This window comes from Pezoporus wallicus, unplaced genomic scaffold (assembly GCF_028554395.1).
Source record: "Pezoporus wallicus isolate ANWC-B61680 ecotype Strahan unplaced genomic scaffold, APGP_CSIRO_Pwel_v1 contig_11395, whole genome shotgun sequence".
NCBI lineage: Eukaryota > Metazoa > Chordata > Aves > Psittaciformes > Psittacidae > Pezoporus > Pezoporus wallicus.
Window position 1 is genome coordinate 791,496 of NW_026636241.1, and position 19,047 is coordinate 810,542.

The following is a 19,047-nucleotide window of genomic DNA, read 5'->3' on the forward strand; positions in this document are numbered from 1 at the left end:
AGGGAATGACCCGAAGCTGAGGGTTAGAATACGTGAGGAAGGCATGTGGTAACTCACCGCAGCTCTTCATTCCCTTTCCCAAAGGCAGACACTGCCCACAGGAGCTGCAGCTGTAATTGGAGCCTGGGAAAGGGCAGGCAGCAGCGGATGGCGGATTCAGGATATGCAGGTTTTGGCTTTCTACAAGAGCAGAGAGAGGGAAGGAGCAGACTGAGTGTCCATCCCACAGGAATGCAAACGCCACACTGGAAGCCTGCTCCAGGAAGTGCTTATTGAACAAACGCACACAGCTGCATCCTGCCCTCCCTGCGGTCAGGACCGGGTTCACCTGCACTGTCAGACACTGGGACTGCGGATACAGCCTGGAGTCTGCTTCAGGAAAGGCACAACTACACAAGGGATTAGATTGCTTGATTCCACAGTAATTACACTTAAAACCTTCTGGGTTTGCTGAAGCACAAGGGATCAGGTAACATTTGCAGTATTTCTTACATGGACAGCAGGGGTTTTGTAAATACCAGGTCAATCAGTGTTTCTAAGGAGCACCACTGGCACTGGCCATGAAAGCCTCACAGTGAGATGGCAGAAGCACCCAGGAGGACAGGCCAGGCTTCCAGAGGTGGGAATAGCTGGATATCCACCCGCTTCCCTAAGGGAGACATTCTGCACTGCTTTGTTAATACAGAACCCTCCAGCACAGCTGAGGAACGCCAAGGCTGGGAACACTCTTCTCCCATTAGATCAGAGGCATGTCAGAGTCCTTCATGATGGGGGAGCAATGAACTCCTGCCTCTTCTCCAGGAAAGCCTTCCCTGGTTCTGATCATTCCTGTGGTTCATGGTCCTCCTGTCCTCACAGAGGCACTGGATGAGGATTTGATATGGTAAAATCAATGTGAGCTTTTAATTTCCTGGAGATTGATGTTCTTCAAACACAACCAAGTATCTTTTCTGGACACTGCAATTAAAGAAAGCTCAAACCTGATGGTGAACCCCACATTTATTCTTCCAGTCTCCAGCTCTCACACAACCATGTTTCAGTGGTTCCCATTACTCTGCACCCCAGGCTAGCAAGAGGAGAAGGCTGATGTGCAGAGATCCAGGTCTTCCACCCCAAATTTGGTCACACCACAAGCGATCCCATGTGGCATTAGCTGGGACAGTGTGGGGGCAGCCAAGCTTCACCAGCCCCCCCCTCCTTCAGGGAATGCTGGATCTGGTGGACAAACCATCAGGAGAGGCAGAATCCAGCACCCGAGCCCATTCCCAGGGGAATCATGGGACCGCAGAGGTTGCATCATGTCACGTTCACATGCCAGCAGGAGGGAGTTCTGTTCTGACGTGAGTTCCAAGTTCAGCATTCACCTGGGTGCTGATCACGGCTTTGCTGCTGGGACTCTGCAGGAACCTTCTGGTTTGTCCCTGCAGCCTCCAAGCCCATTTTCAAGTGACAACGGTGTCTGGTCACTCACACAAAACAGGTTTTAATCCCACACAACAGCTCCGGAACAAGTACATTGGATCTGTGTCACATTCAGTAAGAAAAAGCTGTGGGGGCTTTGGTAAAGCTCAGCTTAACTCCAAAGTGCAGACACACACGTGCTGTGGTCCCTTCTGCTCCTTAGGATCTCTTACTGCTAATACTCAGTGTTTCCACACCTCTCCTACCATGTACTATCATTGCTGGGGTTTGCCCTTTTGGGTTTAAGTACCTATGTGAGTTTTCCATGAATTTAGCTTTGGAATACAGAATATATTCATCTCTCTTAGCTCCTCAAAATAGCTCTTTGGAATGTCTACAAAAATATTTACTATCAAATAGAAAAAGATACGCTTGGCTTTCCAACAAGTGTAGTTTCTTTACCTGCTCATCCCAGAAAATACAGCTCAGATGCAAGATGCGGTTTTCCTCCCACCTGAAGCTTTCCAGCTGAGCAGCACAGGGTTTGTGAAGGCAAAGTGATGTCTCCAAGTCCACGCAGGCAGAACAGCTCAACACAGATCAAAACAGGATCAAACCACTGCCTGTGCCACCGCAGGCTCTTAGGAAAGGGGGTTGGAAATGATGTTAGTTTGGCAGCAGTACCATTTGTACTAGAATCCCATGCTCAACAACAAGAACATGGACATTTTACTTCCAAGTACATGGTTGTACCTGGATAACACCCCACAATTAAGGCAGCCACAAGAGTTTTGATTCTTTCCTCTGACCTTAAGATGCTCTTTGCTGCTGATGATGAGTATTTTCAATTCACTTTAAAAGAGACCCTTGTAACAGGGTTAGCTGTCCTGGATCAGGGCCTCCCTTCCAGCACCTGAAACACAGTGTTCCCACTGCTTTTTCATGGGGACCATTTGTGTATTCACAAGCTCTGTTTAACCCAGATGTCAGCTCAGCAATAAATACATCAGGATCTGGGAGGAAAAAAAGCCTAACAATTATGTTTGGTATTTGTACAGTGCATCCATTTCCCACCAGCTTAAGTGTATCGTAGCCTGGAGTCTGCACCGCATCCAGGTCAACTCACCCTGTTGCACTCAGTGTCACAAATCATTCCCAGGGAAATGACTCATTCCAGCTTTCCCCCCCCAAAAAAAACACCTCACATGTACATATTTCAACCTCCATGTTAGCTCACTCCTTCCTGTCTTGCCCTTGAGGTCCCAAAGCAAACCCTAAACCAAGAACAAGCTCTTTCAGGACAGTTTGCTGCGATGTTTGAGGAGAGAAGAAATGTGTGTGTGTGTGTGTGTGTGGATCTGTGCTGCCAACAGACACACTCTGCTATGGAAAACACAGTCCGTTGGGATCACATCCAGTCCTTTCACCTGAATGTCCATGGCACTGAGTCCAGTTCCAAGTGCAGCTCTTCACTGGAGTGCTCGCACATACACCTGACAGGCATTGACACAGAGATTATGGCACCAGAGGCTCGTCCGAACACAAACAAATCCCAAAAGCAAGGCCCCCCACTTGAAAAATAGGTGAAGAAATGGAACTTCTTCCTGCTAAAACCCTGGCACTCAAATCCAGAACCAGTTACCCAGCTTCAAATCAGGAGAACTCCTGCAACCAGTCAGCAAAGGGAAAACAGGAGAACATACCAACACCTAAAACACCATTAAGTGCATCAAGTTATGGTGTGGTGACTTCAGAGGTCTTCTCCGTGCTCTCCTGCACCTTGGCTGCAGTCATCTGGAACTGTGGCATGTATGGCATGATGACTTTGTACTGAAGGCTGCTTTGGATAAAGGCATTTAAATGAGGTGGTGTGTGCTGCAGAACCCCCCCATCCTGGAGCAGATCCACTGCATGCAACTGACACAGCACTCCGGAGCTGTCCGTTAAGAAAACATCATTCTCCCTTTTTCCCAGTGACGTTATTCCCAGGTAACACAAGCTCTGCTCAGGGCTGTCTCCATCTGGGAAAGCATCATCATGATCTGAAGGCTCTGAAAATCCCTCTGAAGAGACGAGGGACAGGGAGAGAGTCTTGGGCTGCCTGATGGGAGCATCGGGGAGTACCAGAAATGCCCCGTTTCTCACCACCCAGGGGCTGCTTGAGAAGGAGCCTGTAGCTGAGGAGTCTTCAGCTAAGAGGCATCTATCAAAGCAACTTCTTGGCCTCACTTTGTGTTCATAAAGCCCACTTAATCTGGAGCTACTGAGGACAGTAGCGTATTTAATATCAGACTCCCCTGTCAGTTCTGCACTGCTTTGGCCATCGTGGGAGCTCTCAGAGAAGCTGCTACTATGGAAGTGGCTGCTGGAGCAAGCAGAGTCATGTGCAGAGTCTTGTGGTGTTGCAAACATGGAATCAATGACTAAAAAGTCTTGAGAATCTTCCTTCTTCAAGACTTCAGTGACACTGATGTCTTCCAGCACTATTGCTGGTTCCAGAAGAAGAGGCTCGAATGACATTGCTTCGGGGTGCTTGATGAAGAGATGCTCAAAAGTTTCAGGCTAGAAGAGAAGAGAAGATTTTAATGCTCAGTCTTAGTTCAGGATTAAGCTACTGATGTTAAGAATCACAGACAACCCCCCCCATAGCTTTAGTATGAGTACATTGCTGAAAATCCTCTGTGTCTGTGTGTAAGTAAAGACCAAGGACAAGACAAAGACATGAGAAGCTGTTGGTGTGTCAAGTGCTGCAAAGCAAGTGTTCTGCTTACCCTGTATTAAGTGTACCCTTAAACATCCCTGGTTTCCTATTTAGGTTGTATAACCCATAGACTTCATCATTTACATGTCAACTAAAGGAACTTTCCCTGCTAGGATTATATATTTGGGGTCAAATTCAGCCTTTCTATAGCATTTTTAGAGCATTCTCATCAGAACAGGAGTGGTAGGTTTGAACTGCACAAAGAGAAACACACCATTATTTTGGAGAAACATAGGCTTTACTACTACCTAGTATATATGCACATAAAATATACAACAGCATGAAGTGGGTCTCCTAGCTACAGAGGAGAATTCACTTGAAAACCCTGTATTTGCTAATGAATTCAAGGCAAACCAAATAGATAGAAACAGTTTCTGTGTGTATCAGCAAACCATGTTCTACAGCAGGAAAGCTGCCAAAACAACTAGAAACATGTCAAAATACGTTAACTAGTCTGCAATTACAGAAGAGTCTATACTGCCTCTCCTAGCTTTAGTCTAGACTAGCTATTGGTAGCACCTATGCCCTCATTTGGCAAAGCTGGTGAGCTGGTATCTAACTGCTCTGGTACTTGCTGCTCACAAGTCCATCATCTTCCTACACTGAAACCAATCTGTGCACTGGAATCTCTCCTCCTCTTCAAAACAATGTCAGTAACTGCATATAACGTTATCAGGCTACTGAAATAAGGTGTAGGCTGCTACTATCTGTATACACCAGGCTGTAATGATCGTAACTGGTCTGGTCTGGTGAAAGTGATCTTCTCTCTCAGGGTTGCTTTGCATTGACACTAACACAACCACAGCCAACCAGTGTATACTGACTGCCCCCAATGACACATTCAAATGGGAGACACACATAAACAGGAATCACAGAATCCCAGACTGGCTTGGGCTGAAGGGACCTTAAAGCTCCTCCAGTTCCAGCCCCTGCCACGGGCAGGGACCCCTTCCACTAGAGCAGCTTGCTCCAAGCCCCTGTGTCCAACCTGGCCTTGAACACTGCCAGGGATGGGGCAGCCACAGCTTCTCTGGGCACCCTGTGCCAGCACCTCAGCACCCTCACAGGGAAGAGCTTCTGCCTAAGAGCTCATCTCAGTCTCCCCTCGGGCAGGTTAAAAGGAAGCTTTTTTACCAACCAAACCCCCACATTTCCTTCCAACAGACCTGCCCTTCTACAAGCAGCATCCAGTTTATCTTCAACAGAGATGGTTTATATTCCTTCCAAAACCTGTGTGCTCCCTCACACCAGCACTAGTATCTGCTCTTACAAATGCACAGAAAACACAAAGATAGATAATATTGCCTGCAGGGATTAAATACATTCCATTCAGAGGCAGATGTGCTGCTTGGCAAAGGCCACCATCTCTTCTTAAAAAATGTCACATCCCTTATTAAAACATGTCAGGTATTTAATCCAGTATAACACATATTCCAATGTCCTGAGAAGATGCAGAACTCTCTCATCTCACAATTACTTAGTGAACTGGGAGAACAGTGCTGGATTTCCACAGCAGAAGCACGTGCAATATAATCTGGACACCAACTGTGTTAAACAACAGGCAAAATAGCTCCATACTTTGGAAAAGTCAGTCTTGGGTCACCAGCTCCCAAACTTTGCCCAGCAGATGAAACGAGATCCAACCAAACCAGGAATGTCAAAGAAGGCTGTATTTTGCTCTCCTGCTCACTCTAGGGTTTAAGCTGTATTTGTCTCAGAAGCCCCAGGCTACCTCTGAGCTGGAAGCCTGAGCTGGGTTCAGGTCAGAATTACTTTGCACTCCAGCTGCTAAACACAGATAAATCAAAATATGCTACTGGCCTAATTCTGCCATGGCCAGATCTGGACTTTCCCATACATTTAACTCCACACATTGCAGATTAGCTGATGGACACAGGAGGATAATTTAGATACACATAAGTCTTTGCAAGTTTAGTATTAATTTCCCTGTAAAATAATACCTGTAGTTGTGTTTAAATCATTTCTCCACCATTACAGGAGACTAAAACATTACTATTTTATTGAGCAGAGAAGAGGAATTTTCATGATTTTTGACATTATGCATACATGTAAAGGCTTGCATGACGGAGTCTAGATGCAAGACCTGCCTGGTTTAGGTAAGGATTCATAGATTCGTGGAATGGTTTGGGTTGGAAGGGACCTTAAACACCATCTTGCTGCTGTGAGCAATACAATCAGGATAAAATAGTCTATAAATGCAGTTCTGGAGTACCAAATGTGAGATACTGAATATACAAAGTAATGATCAGATGATTTAATATGGCTGTGTATCAGGATAAGACAGGAGTTTCACATCAAATGCCTTCAGAATGACATCAGAAGTTCCCAGCATTGGTATAGAGGCTATTTATGTTATCAGTGCTTATCACAACTAAAGAAAAATATCACATGTGAGCTGTACACTGCTTTTTGTCCAGGAAATTCCATCCACACATACAAAAAGGCAGGATTTGGCTCCAAAAACATGGTTTCAAAGAACATGTGCCAGCCTTGGAGATGCCAACCTGAGGACAGGCCCTGTGCTTTGAGTGCAGTTAACATTTCCCAGTGGAGTTAGTACAAGGCATGGAAGAGGCATGCATCCTACTGCACAAGCTGTTTAAAAGCATGTCAAACTTCACTTCCTTTCATCTTCCATCATTTTTTCCCCATGAATTATGGGGCCAGGCATATGGATACAGAGCGGGATCCCCAGGGTGTCAGCTTCACCCTCCCATTCCAGTTAGAACGTCATCAACTTTAATACCCTTACTTCAGCTCAACCAGTGAGGAGAATCATTTCCAAGGTGCTAAATCCAACATGCAAACTTCATGCCCCTCTGCAGGTGGGGACAATGAGGATTGTCATGAACTCCTTTTGCTATAGATGAAGATCAGACAAATACAGTTGTGCTGGTGCTACTCATACCCCTGCAATTAAGATCTATTCATAGACCCCTTCCACCTCCACCAAAATCACATCTTCCTTGAGGATTTCTGGCCTCTTTTCCAAGTACAGACAGAATGTTAGAGATTACTCATGCACCTGCACTGGGGTGGCTTCATGTTTAAATGACAGCAAATGAACAAGCTGTATAAATAACATGCACATTGGTATTTCCAGGAAAATGCAAGCAAATAAAAAGCTCAGTAAGGCACAAAACACACCCAGTTTCCGCATTCTCTGAGTTGCTGCTGCACCCAAATGCATACAAAAAGCTCAAAAGACCATAATGGGACAATGAAGTACTTGTGTGAATAGAGATTTGATCACTTTGATGTGCCTGGAGTCAGTGGAAACTCCCAAGCTGGCTCTCGATTAGAACAAACACTCAGTTAGAACAAGAAACTACTTTTGAGTGGAGTTGGGAGCTGTAACTGGGCAGATCTTGCACTCAAGCTGGATGAATTCCAAACCAATCTGATGTCTCTGCTTCCTGGGCTGCATCCTAGGAAGGGCTGGGCTCTCCCAACTCCTTCTGAGAACCAGGGCTTGAGAGGATTCAGCCCTTTGCCAGTCTGCAGAGCAGCAAAGAAAAGTTAAAACCACCAAATCCAAAGTCACTGCTTCTGCCTGTGCAAGTGACAAACTGGGGCTTGGTTTTGCTCCTGATTATTTCAAGGGCATTTTAGATTTTTGACCAAGTTACTTCCAGGACTCATTGTATTTAAACAACTCAGTGTTGCATCTGTGCTTCCTGTCTGCTGAACAGAAATATAACAGTCTTCTAACAGTTTTGTATAGAAAGCCTGGAAGCTGGCCCAGTGGTTCAGCAGGCACTGATCATGATCAGACTTAAAGAATGCCCATTCTCTGTTTAAGTGAAATGAAAGGCTGAGAGAGCTGGGCTGGGTCAGCCTGGAGAAGAGAAGGCTCCTGAAGGGGAGACCTGAGAGCAGCTCCAGTGCCTGAAGGGGCTGCAGGAAAGCTGGAGAGGGGCTTGGGACAAGGGATGTAGGGACAGGCCAAGGGGAATGGCTTTAAGCTGCCCGAGGGGAGACTGAGATGAGCTCTTAGGCAGAAGCTCTTCCCTGGGAGGGTGCTGAGGCGCTGGCACAGGGTGCCCAGAGAAGCTGTGGCTGCCCCAACCCTGGCAGTGTTCAAGGCCAGGTTGGACACAGGGGCTTGGAGCAAGCTGCTCCAGTGGAAGGGGTCCCTGCCTGTGGCAGGGGTTGGAGCTGGGTGAGCTTTAAAGTCCCTTCCAACCCAAATCGTGCTATGAAATAAAAGATGAGAAAAAGAGACCTTCATTGGGGAATGCAAATTAAATACCTGAAAAATCTTCTGCCATTAGATGCTCTTTTAGAAATAACAGGTCTGAATTTGGATTATTATCTCAGTGATTGCCCGATGTTGGATGCTGGGTCCATGAGAAGCTTAGTCTACTGCTAAGCCTACATGAAGACTCTACAACCCACCACAGCACCCAAATCACAGGCTGTTTATCCCAGCAAAGCATCTGGCCTTTGATACACTTGTGGCACTTGCTAAGGTGCACAAGCACTACATCCATGGGATTCTGCAACTGATTTACTGATTGCCCTGAAATTTAAACACCAGCTACACTCAGAAGAGATGTCAGTCTTTGGTCCTGGCCTGGTCCTACATGTCAGCTCTCTACACCAAGAGAAGTGCTGCACTGGTAACTTCAGAGGCTCAAGTGGCTTCATTCAGTAGCTCAGGCAGGGTCTGGTCTACCCAAGAGCAGTCAGAGCAGTGGGGTGGGGGAAGAGACATCACTAAGGGAATACACACCTTCTGAAAATTAACTCCTTGTGCCCAGGAGCAGTTCTTGGGGTTTGGAACATCTTCCCAAAACAGCTTCTTCATTCTGAAACATGAGGTAAGTCCTGGAGTTGGTACTGGTCTCATACTCTCTGTACTGCTCTCATTCCCCTCTGCTGTGTCAGAAAAGGAATCCATGCAGTTTTATTTATCCAGAGCACTGTGGCAATGACATTTTCACAAGGTAACAGGACCGCACTCAATTCTGGGTGCTGTATTCCACAGTCCCCTGCCTTTCGGTACAGTACATCAAAAATATGCATAAATAATCCCTAGCTTTCCCCAGAAATATCCTGCCCACCAGTTCAGCACTGAGGCATCCCCTAAGCTGCATCACCTTCTTCTGAGATGACAATGAACAACCCACCTTTGGTGTGAAACCAGCAGTGCTCCAAGCAACAAACCTGAGGTTGAAATGACTATTGGCAGAACCACATAGAGGTTGGCATTGTTCTCATTTTCATATCCAGCTGGAAATTAAAGGGATTCAGTTAATAATGCAGTCAAATAGTTTGTGTACAAGTAGTTTGCATCTAAATCACTGTCCATAGTTACAACTATAATTACACACAGCTATATTACAATTATAATTACAAATATAATTAAACTGACTATATATATATATATACACAAATATAAATAAATCTGACATGTTTTTCTGGTAAGATACAGACTTCTCCTGCATTTAAATGTTACTTTTACAAGCTCCTATTTCATAAACAACAGGGAGAAAGATCCTGTCAGTCACCTTTGGTAAACTGATCTGTTGCTCTGGGTTTGCCAACTCCTCCAGCAAACACAGGATACAGGCTGAACTGGTACTTCTCGATCAGGATAAAGTGGTCTGGAAAGAGGAAATCAACCTTCTGAATCACAACTATTATCCTACTTTTAAACAATCACCACCACAGGTGCTCTGGTCACATATCAGAGCTCAGATAAGCACAGAGAGGGGAATAATGAAAGCTGTCTTTTATAGATACATATTTTAATATCAGAAGATTAAACCCATTAATCTATACAGGACAATCTGGCATTATGCTGTCATGGAATTAACACCTGTACGGAGCTATTGTAATAAATGTTAAGATTAAAGCCAAAATGCAAATGGAATGAACACATTAACTTAGATATTAGCTGCTGTATTCAATATTCCAGAGCTGATTTTTTTTGTATTGCCAAAAAATGAACATGCTCCTGAGCTTCAGTCTTTGTTAATCTGATAACAAATGCAGCAGTCAATCCTTTACAGTCGGTGCTCTAATGATGATTAGGAATCGCTCCACTAGTCCTTATCATAAATCAGGAACAGAGAGGGGGAAAAGGAATCCCAGAGCTCAGTAATGTCCCATCTTGCTGCTCCATATTAACACAATATATTCTACTTCCCAGCGCACACTCACCATAAATGTAATATTTACTGATATTTGGAGGAACTCGCACCCATTTCATCTCCTCTTCTTTGTTAAGGTTCTTCCACTCAATAATAAAAGACGTTACCACGTATATTTGAGGGGAGAGCGTCCAGATCAGAATCACACAAGTGCTGTTCACTGGGTAAGCGCTGAGGGACCGCACAACACTCACTGACAGGGCAAAGAGAAACCAGCCATGAGTAATGTGAGCAGAAGCGAGATGACGATGGGTTAAGCAGGAGAGGTGTTTACTGCAAACTACATGCATATGGGTGACTGCTATGGTTTGAGCAAATGAACATAGTATCATAGAATCCCAGACCGGTTTGGGCTGAAGGGACCTTAGAGCTCACCCAGCTCCAACCCCTGCCATGGGCAGGGACCCCTTCCACTAGAGCAGTTTGCTCCAAGCCCTGTGTCCAACCTGGCCTTGAACACTGCCAGGGATGGGGCAGCCACAGCTTCTCTGGGCACCCTGTTCATTTATCATTTACTTGTTTAATTGTCTTCTATAAAATAAAGCCAGGTCTCTAGTTCACATAAGCAAGCATATTTCTCTTTGAGCCAGCACAGCTTGGTTCACACCAACTAGTCCTGAACATTAAACAGATCAAGTTTCTTACCAGACATCAAACAAACATCCTGATTCTCACGTGCACTTCCGTAACTATAAGTCCTTCACAAAAAAACCTATCAACATGTACTGAACTGTCAACATTTAAATAGTAAAGAACACACTGGGAGCCCTGTAAGGTAAATCCTACTGAGGCTAAGCAATACACCAAGGTAACAATCCAGTTGGACAAAGGCTTCCCATGACATGCTACCAGCCACAGGGTTTCCAGAGCACATTTACACACAATATCAGAAAGAATTTATCCACAATAATGCTTTTAAAATAGCATTACAGCAGAAAAGTTTTCCAAATAGGCTGCAGTGATGTTTCCCACAGCATATATTTGCACGTGAATGTTACACAATGGAAGTATTTCAATGCAACAGGCTTTATTTCATTAGTAAAGCAGAGTGAATCAATAAAGCAGATGAATCAATGAGAGGCTGCTTAGGAAGTAAAGCCAAACCTCTCAAACAATGTACTCTGGCAGCCCCTCAGGTGAGCAGCTGGAGAAACAAGACCATATATCATTTTGGAAACAACCAAACATTCCCTAGCAGGAATGTTGGGTGTTCCTAAGACAAAGTAGATGAAAGATGAGTTCTACAGTAAGAATTTCTTATTCTTTGATTAATTACTTTAGATTCTGCTAGTGGAAAGTAACAGACAACTCTTTTCCCAACCCAAAGGTCGTTAAGGTTTTCATGCAATGGAAATCTCATTTTTCAACTAGCTCTGTTGGTGAGATGCAGAAGCTGTTTCCCATATACAGCTGAATGTACCATCACAGAACATTTTTTATCCTAAGAAAGGGAATTTGATTATAAAGATAGCTTTGTCCAAAAGCATCACAACAATTCCCAGCATTTTCCACATCTCAAAATGGTCACTAATAGGTGTTTCTTACCTGTGCTCATTTGCTGGGATAGAGTTAAATTAAAATTAACTGAAGAAACTCCAACTGAATTCATGGCCAGAACAGTAATGGTGTGCGTGTGCTCAGTCCATGGAAATGAACAGGTAGTGCCATTGTCAACATACTCTGACCATGTGGTGTTTCCTGATGTCTGATGCTGTATAACGTAGCGGCTCACGCTGCACAGGGAGTGACTCTTCATCAGTGGCTGCAGCAAATATTGGCATGAATTAATCTCCCAGCCTTTGATTTCAAAAGCAAATGTTATTTGGGCAGAAGGCACCATTCCAATGTTAAGAAAACATGATCCAGTAAAGATATTCTATAGGCTGTCTACTGCCCTTTTAGCAAAGGCTCTGTAGTCTATCTAAAGACTTAATTCCTTCTATCTCCCTCCCTAAAAGCTGACACAATTCCTTGCTGTTCCAGGGGGAAAAAGAGGGCACAAGGAAATACAAACTTTCAGGCTCCTCTAGGAACTCACTGTTTCATGTTAAGTCTTTTTCAGGACTGAGAAAACAGAACAGATGACTGTTTGCACACTACACATGGGCAAACAGGAGTGAGTAGTCACGGATATGCTTTTTTCTCTGTCCTGTGTTAACCTGTTCACTGTGCCCAGTTTATGTGCAGTTGCAGTGGTGTTTGTACAGGCAGCTCCCTAGGAGCCAGTGGCACATTCTGCTCAGGCATCTCAGTCAGCAGAACTTGGCAGCTAAAGACTGCACCTCATTCTAAACTGCAGTCTGTGATTCCACATTACTCTTTCTTCTGAGTGTTAAGAGCCAATTGCATTTTAAGTCTCTGTTTCATAGCATTTGTGTAACTAACACTGAAAGTACAGGTCTCCACACAAAGGCAAGGAAACCTGTAGCTTGCCTGGAGATCGGAGGGCTTTCCTGTAGTGAGGACTGTAAGACAGAAACAATGGGATGCTCCCCATGGCTGTGATGCAGCCCCCACGTGCAGTTCAACATGGCTGTGGTGCAGGTAACTGGACCTCGGATGGGTCCACTCTACAAACCTCAGTTCAGGAGGCTGGCCTGTGAGCTTCCCAAGTGTGGAACAGGCCTGCAGCCAGTGTATGTCTCATCCAACTTACAACCAACCACACAGCACTAGAAAAGTTCTTGTCCTACTGCATTACTATGAACTTGGTAATGATTAGGGTACAAGATTAGCTCAACATGTGCCAGCAAGGGGCAGGGGAGAATAAAGAGAATAAAACCAGAAGGGAGTAAAGTCCAAGACACGCTGATTGAGCAAAGAAGACAAACCCGCCTCTCACTGTATCACAGCCTTACAGTCAATATTCACCAGCAACCTCCAATTGCCTCCAGTATTAGCCAAGCAAGAGGTAATAGCTCAAAAGAGGTCACATCCCAAGTGAAACCCCATAAGCAGTGACTGCCCAGCTTTGCCTCCCAGGGAAACGTGCTCATCATACTAACTTTCTGGCAATTCTACCCATGGGTTTTGGATCAAAGTGAACGACCAAAAGGGAATTGTTCTCACCTTCCATAGGAGTGTAACATTCTTCTGCCTCCTTGCTGGATCTTCAGTAATAATCCTCCAAAATTCAGGGCCCTGTAAGGGAGCTGCAGTTTTGAAAGAACAGTGTCACTCTTCAGTCTGAAGCTGCACAGCCCCAAAGAATGCACTCTGAAAGCACAAGTACCTTTGATATCTTTTACAAGGGTATAGGCTGATCTGCTCCAGTTGCTCCAGTAGCCTGATCCATCCAGCTCCTTGCACCGGACCTGAACGACATACTCAACACAAAGGTTTTGAACTTCTATGACAGCTGATCTTGTGGGTGCATTTGAAACTTCATAAAGCTGTAACAGAAGTCAAAACAGGCTGAGTAAGAACAAAAGGCTGTTTTAGCATCTGTCAGAGTCAGAATTCCTGAAAATGAATCCAATGAGAAAGTGAATTAATCTGTAACGTAACCATTATAACCATGATTCACTGCATGCCACAAATTCCACCTAAACCCAGTTAACACACTCGGTGACAACACTGCATCAACCCATGATCTAGATTAAAAGAGACAGTACCTCCCACATCATTTCCTCCCTGTTCACAGCATACCGAATCTGAAATTTCAGATCACTGTTTGCAAACAGAGGGTTTGTCCAGCTCACATTCAGCAGCCCAACATTCCTGGTGAGTTCTGCTTTAACACTGGAGGGAGGAAGCAGCTTCACTAGAAAATGGAAAGAAAAAGAAAGGCTATGAGGTCTGCAAGGACATTCCTCATTAAATCCACTCATCATGGGCTATTTTCTTCTGCCCTGAGGCTGGCAGGTATCACATTGTGGCTTCTGCCATCCCAAGTAAAGCTGGACTAGAATGCAAATGTAAGCATTCACCAACCCAGGCTGGCTGGGCCATTCTCTGCAGACAGAGCATTGCTGACTGAGAAAGACAATGCCTGTCTAATGGGAAATTCATTCTGATTTTGACCCAAAGTCAAATCACCAAAGAAAAGGTGAAGTTGAAATCTCAAAATCAAAGTTTCTGACAGAATAAGCATTTCATTTAATAACAAAATAATCATCCATGGGCAAGTTTCAATACATTTCATTTTAATCCAAACCCCAATGGCTTATATTGATGCCAGCACCTTGTACCTCCCCTGGTACAAACAGCAAATGATTTTATACATATAAAAATATATATAAAACTTGTTTTGGCTCATCAGAGGGTGAGTGAGGAGAAAATAATAAGTAAGATAAGCTTTCAATTCTGGGTAGTGCTAGAATGAATCTGGTTTGGTTTACCATAACACAGAGCACCTTTCATCCAGTGTAGGTCAACTCTATTGCTTTCGAGTGATGACTTGAATAAACCAGGCTCCTGAAGTTCTGCTACAACTCCTCACTGTGCAGCGCTGTCCAAAGCCAGCACCTCCATCCAAAAGGGCACAGGCAACTGAGAGCACAGCCTGCCCACCCCAGACTAATACTACAGCTGCTCTCCACATACATAATAGATGTGGTTTATTATTCTGCTTTATTTCATGTAGCACTTCTGTGCTCCAGCTGCCATGTTTTCTCTATACATATTGTCCAATTTTATGTCCAAAAAATAGAGTCCAATGAATGCTCTGAGTTACAGAGCAGATAATAAGTGTTTTCACATTTTGCAGTGTTTCAAAACACTCAAACACTGTCCCTGCCTCCTGCTTTTATACAAATTTAAGTGCTCTGTGTCACAAAAGAAGCTTTGCAAATACATGCAAGAGCATGAGCAGTCCCTATGACTGTAAGTGAACAGGTAACTGTGTAAGTAACACATATAGTGCTGCATCAAAGTATAAATTTAACTACTTAAAGACTTCAGAAACATAACATAACCAAGAACCTTCAAAATGAGACTTTGTTCCTAAATCTAATTCTTGCATTTTCTAGAGATTTCTTTGCAAAACTCCTTATAGGATAAACCCACAAAACTGGATGTTTAATGTTATAGGTATTAGCTGCAGCTACAATCTGCTCCTGTGCCAAGCAAAGGTATGGAAATATCATTTAATCCAATGTCTTTTAGAAGACATTATCAAAGCTTTTATGTTCTTATGTTCTTTCCACAATCTAATTGAGTTAAAATGCTATGAAGAAGTACTTTACCTACACCATATAGGGAATGAAATCCAAGGTCACAAGTGAAGAAAGACGTGCACAAATCTGGACCTACCCACATCAGCTGGAACGACACAAGTTGGTGAGGATTCAAGTGTTCCTAGTAAGTGCTTAAATTCTATCCACATGGTATATCCAGATAAAAGAAAAATAGGCTGAAATGTGCACTCGTAAGAATGGTTCTTCTGCAAATGACATTCTTTCACCTCTGATTTTGGAGATGTACTTGGAAAGTCGGAACAATAAATTCTGCTCCTTAAAAGAGAGAAAAACCACATTCAGTCAACACACTGCAACTATAAGCTGCCCGTGGCATCAGTAAAATAGAACTCTGAAGGCAATTAAAATAAATGGTGTCACTGGAACCTTCTGGGGTTTTCTGATGATTATTTGGAAAGATCTTGAGCTTGAATCTGCATAAAATGGATAAACAACATTGCAGTGTTACTCCTCAAAGCTTTGGCTCTTAGCTGGAATAAAGCAAAACATGAAGGCTCTCCCCTGTGGAAATCTCTGATAAGAAACTAACTACAGGGAGAAAGAGGTACAAGAAGAGCAGGCACCTGCAAATACTCATAAATTATAGAATCCCAGACTGGTTTGGGTTGGAAGACAATGAAAAGTTCATCCAGCTCCAACCCCTGTCACGGGCAGGGACCCCTTCCACTAGAGCAGCTTGCTCCAAGCCCCTGTGTCCAACCTGGCCTTGAACACTGCCAGGGATGGGGCAGCCACAGCTTCTCTGGGCACCCTGTGCCAGCACCTCAGCACCCTCACAGGGAAGAGCTTCTGCCTAAGAGCCCGCCTCAACCTCCCCTCAATCTAAATCACGTTCTTTGAATGGTGTTTATTAGCAATACACATAGCACGGCAGATGTCCAGCCAAGAATTTGCTCCAGCTGAGAATATGGCTTTCAAAACACCAAAGGGCATCCAGGGGAAAGCTGCCACATGGATCAGTCAGGCAGTGAAGTCTGCAGGAGATGGAAATCCCATAAAAAAAATATCAGTTCTGGAGGGTGCTATTGAAATCCCACATACAGACAGTATCTCATCTGGCAACAGAAGAGAGGAGAGCTGGACTCTGGGTAAAATAGCACCGGACACCTTATCAGTGATGGAAAGTGTTCCAATTCCTCCTAATTTTTCCTAAGCTTCATGGCCAGCTTAGACTTGTGGTGAGAGTGGCCAGATAAGGATTAGTTCTCCAGCTGAACCACAGAAGTTACACTGAGCTGAATCTCTTCCTGTCCACATAGCTAACAGTGATTAAACTGGTGCCTTGTGCTTTGAAGATTCAGCTCAGCATTCCCTGGATTTACAGGATGATCATCTCTGCACTGTTTCTGTTGGCAGCACTGGCTGTAGAGGAAGATGTAGTTACAACCAACCAAAACAAGACACCAAGAGCAAAGCTATCACACCAATGTACTGCAGAACATTGGCTTTCGTCTGCAGGACATAATTGCATCAGTCAGTAAGAAGAATAGCTGTGGGCTCCTGGAAAACCAGATGTGCCTGATGCTGATGTGACACATCTGACTTTCAACTTCTACCATGAGGACTTGCTACGTCTAAGCAAACACCAGCAATTCCTGCATATTTGTGGTGTCTCCTACAAATAAGTTAGGTAATTAAAACCCCTATTTCATTTGGTTTCAAAATTCATATGCTTTTTCTGTATTTTTGCTCCCAACATGTAACAGAATATTATACAAATAACAGTGGTGATTCTGCCCCTCTGCTGTGCTCTGGGGACACCTCCCCCTGCAGTCCTGATCCAGCTCTGGGGCAACAGCACAAGAGGGACGTGGAGCTGTTGGAGCGAGGCCAGAGGAGGCCATGGAGATGCTGCGAGGGCTGGAGCAGCTCTGCTCTGGAGGCAGGCTGAGAGAGCTGGGCTGGGGCAGCCTGGAGAAGAGAAGGCTCCTGAAGGGGAGACCTGAGAGCAGCTCCAGTGCCTGAAGGGGCTGCAGGAAACCTGGAGAGGGGCTTGGGACAAGGGCCTGTAGGGACGGGCCAAGGGGAATGGCTTTAACCTGCCAGAGGGGAGACTGAGATGAGCTCTTAGGCAGAAGCTCTTCCCTGTGAGGGTGCTGAGGCGCTGGCACAGGGTGCCCAGAGAAGCTGTGGCTGCCCCATCCCTGGCAGTGTTCAAGGCCAGGTTGGACACAGGGGCTTGGAGCAAGCTGCTCTAGGGGAAAGGTGTCCCTGCCCATGGCAAGAGGTTGGAACTGGAGGAGCTTTAAGATCCCTTGCAGCCAAAATCATTCCACAATTCTATGATACTGGTATTCTCATAAGTGTACATTTTCAAACGTCTTATACTTCAACTGTATGGAAATCACTACATGAATGGGGTCCCCCATTATTTATTTGTTTTTATTTTTCCTCTGTCAGATCCTACCATTAACAAACAAACAAAAGCCCAAAGAAAGATCACAACAAATACCAGCTTCTGGGCAGCATTTTCACTCTGTATTAATGTTCACTGTTTGATCTACCAAACTGTAACAAATGCACGAGGTATCACCTCCTACTAGAAAAGAACATCTTTAAATATACCTGAACAAGTAAAAAGTGGGAATAAAAACCTTGGCAAGAGCAGCACAGGTTTTATTTCAAGCTCCCTGCCCAGCTGCACACTCATTACATTCATATTTTTGAAGACACTTTAAACAAAACCTACCTTAGCAGCCAGTTAGTCACTAATCCTGCCCTAAAAACCTCTACATGCAATCTCAGGCATCCCAGTTCTTACTTTAATCCAGAAAATGCTGAGAAATATTCACCTTGGTACTACAATAGTATGCCTCCAACAGAGAAGACAGTTCAGCTTCCCAAAGGATTGGACCCTCAGGGCTGCTTTAAGCTCGTGTGCCAAAACTTTGCATATCAGGTCTAGCAGAACAGTAAAACTAAAGACATTTTCTCAGGAAGGGATGTCTGTCTTGTTTCTATAAAGACTAACACAGTTCTAGAAAACTCCAACGGATTACTCCAATGTATTAGTGTATCAGAGGGATTTTTTAGTTTCATGGTGAAACAACACTATCAGAGGCAGTATTTGTGCACATGAATGAAGATAAGGATGATCACAGCACTGGTTTAATAATCAGGTTTGTATTTTGCAAGCAGGAATGTTTGTTCCACATCCCAGTTCTCCTACTCTTCCCCAGACAGACAAAATTAAACACCTACATGAAAATACCTGAAAAAACACCTGAAAACTAAGAATTGCTCTGGCCACCAAAAATACTACCTACCTTCATAAAGCAGTATTCCCTTTATGAACGAAGATTTGATTCTCTCTATATAAGTAAGACTTTTTCCATCCTGAATGGAAGAAGTTTTTTCACAGAATGCATGTTACACACTCAGGTATCTATGGTCCCTCTTCTAAACACATATCACAGAATCCTGTAATAGTTTGGGTTGGAAGGGAATGAAAAGATTTTTCAGTCCCAACCCCTGCCACGGGCAGGGACCCCTTCCCCTAGAGCAGCTT

The 19,047-nt window shown here is 44.3% G+C and overlaps 1 protein-coding gene across 3 annotated transcripts in view; it reads right to left on the reverse strand.

The window, feature by feature from the left end:
* Nucleotides 1-2,752: 2,752 nt before the first annotated feature.
* LEPR (leptin receptor) overlaps nucleotides 2,753-19,047 on the reverse strand; it is a 61,942-nt gene continuing 45,647 nt past the window's right edge. For 2 of the 3 annotated variants that reach the window (XM_057399220.1, XM_057399219.1), the window contains exons 10-19: nucleotides 15,595-15,794; nucleotides 13,956-14,104; nucleotides 13,574-13,733; nucleotides 13,411-13,493; nucleotides 11,887-12,103; nucleotides 10,352-10,534; nucleotides 9,697-9,792; nucleotides 9,316-9,418; nucleotides 8,919-8,994; nucleotides 2,753-3,963 (exon numbers count right to left, since the gene is read on the reverse strand). In XM_057399220.1, the coding sequence (XP_057255203.1) occupies nucleotides 3,136-3,963; nucleotides 8,919-8,994; nucleotides 9,316-9,418; nucleotides 9,697-9,792; nucleotides 10,352-10,534; nucleotides 11,887-12,103; nucleotides 13,411-13,493; nucleotides 13,574-13,733; nucleotides 13,956-14,104; nucleotides 15,595-15,794 (2,095 nt within the window). In that variant the 3' untranslated portion in view covers nucleotides 2,753-3,135. The remainder of the gene's footprint in view (nucleotides 3,964-8,918; nucleotides 8,995-9,315; nucleotides 9,419-9,696; nucleotides 9,793-10,351; nucleotides 10,535-11,886; nucleotides 12,104-13,410; nucleotides 13,494-13,573; nucleotides 13,734-13,955; nucleotides 14,105-15,594; nucleotides 15,795-19,047) is intronic. The other variant, XM_057399222.1, reaches the window with a different exon arrangement.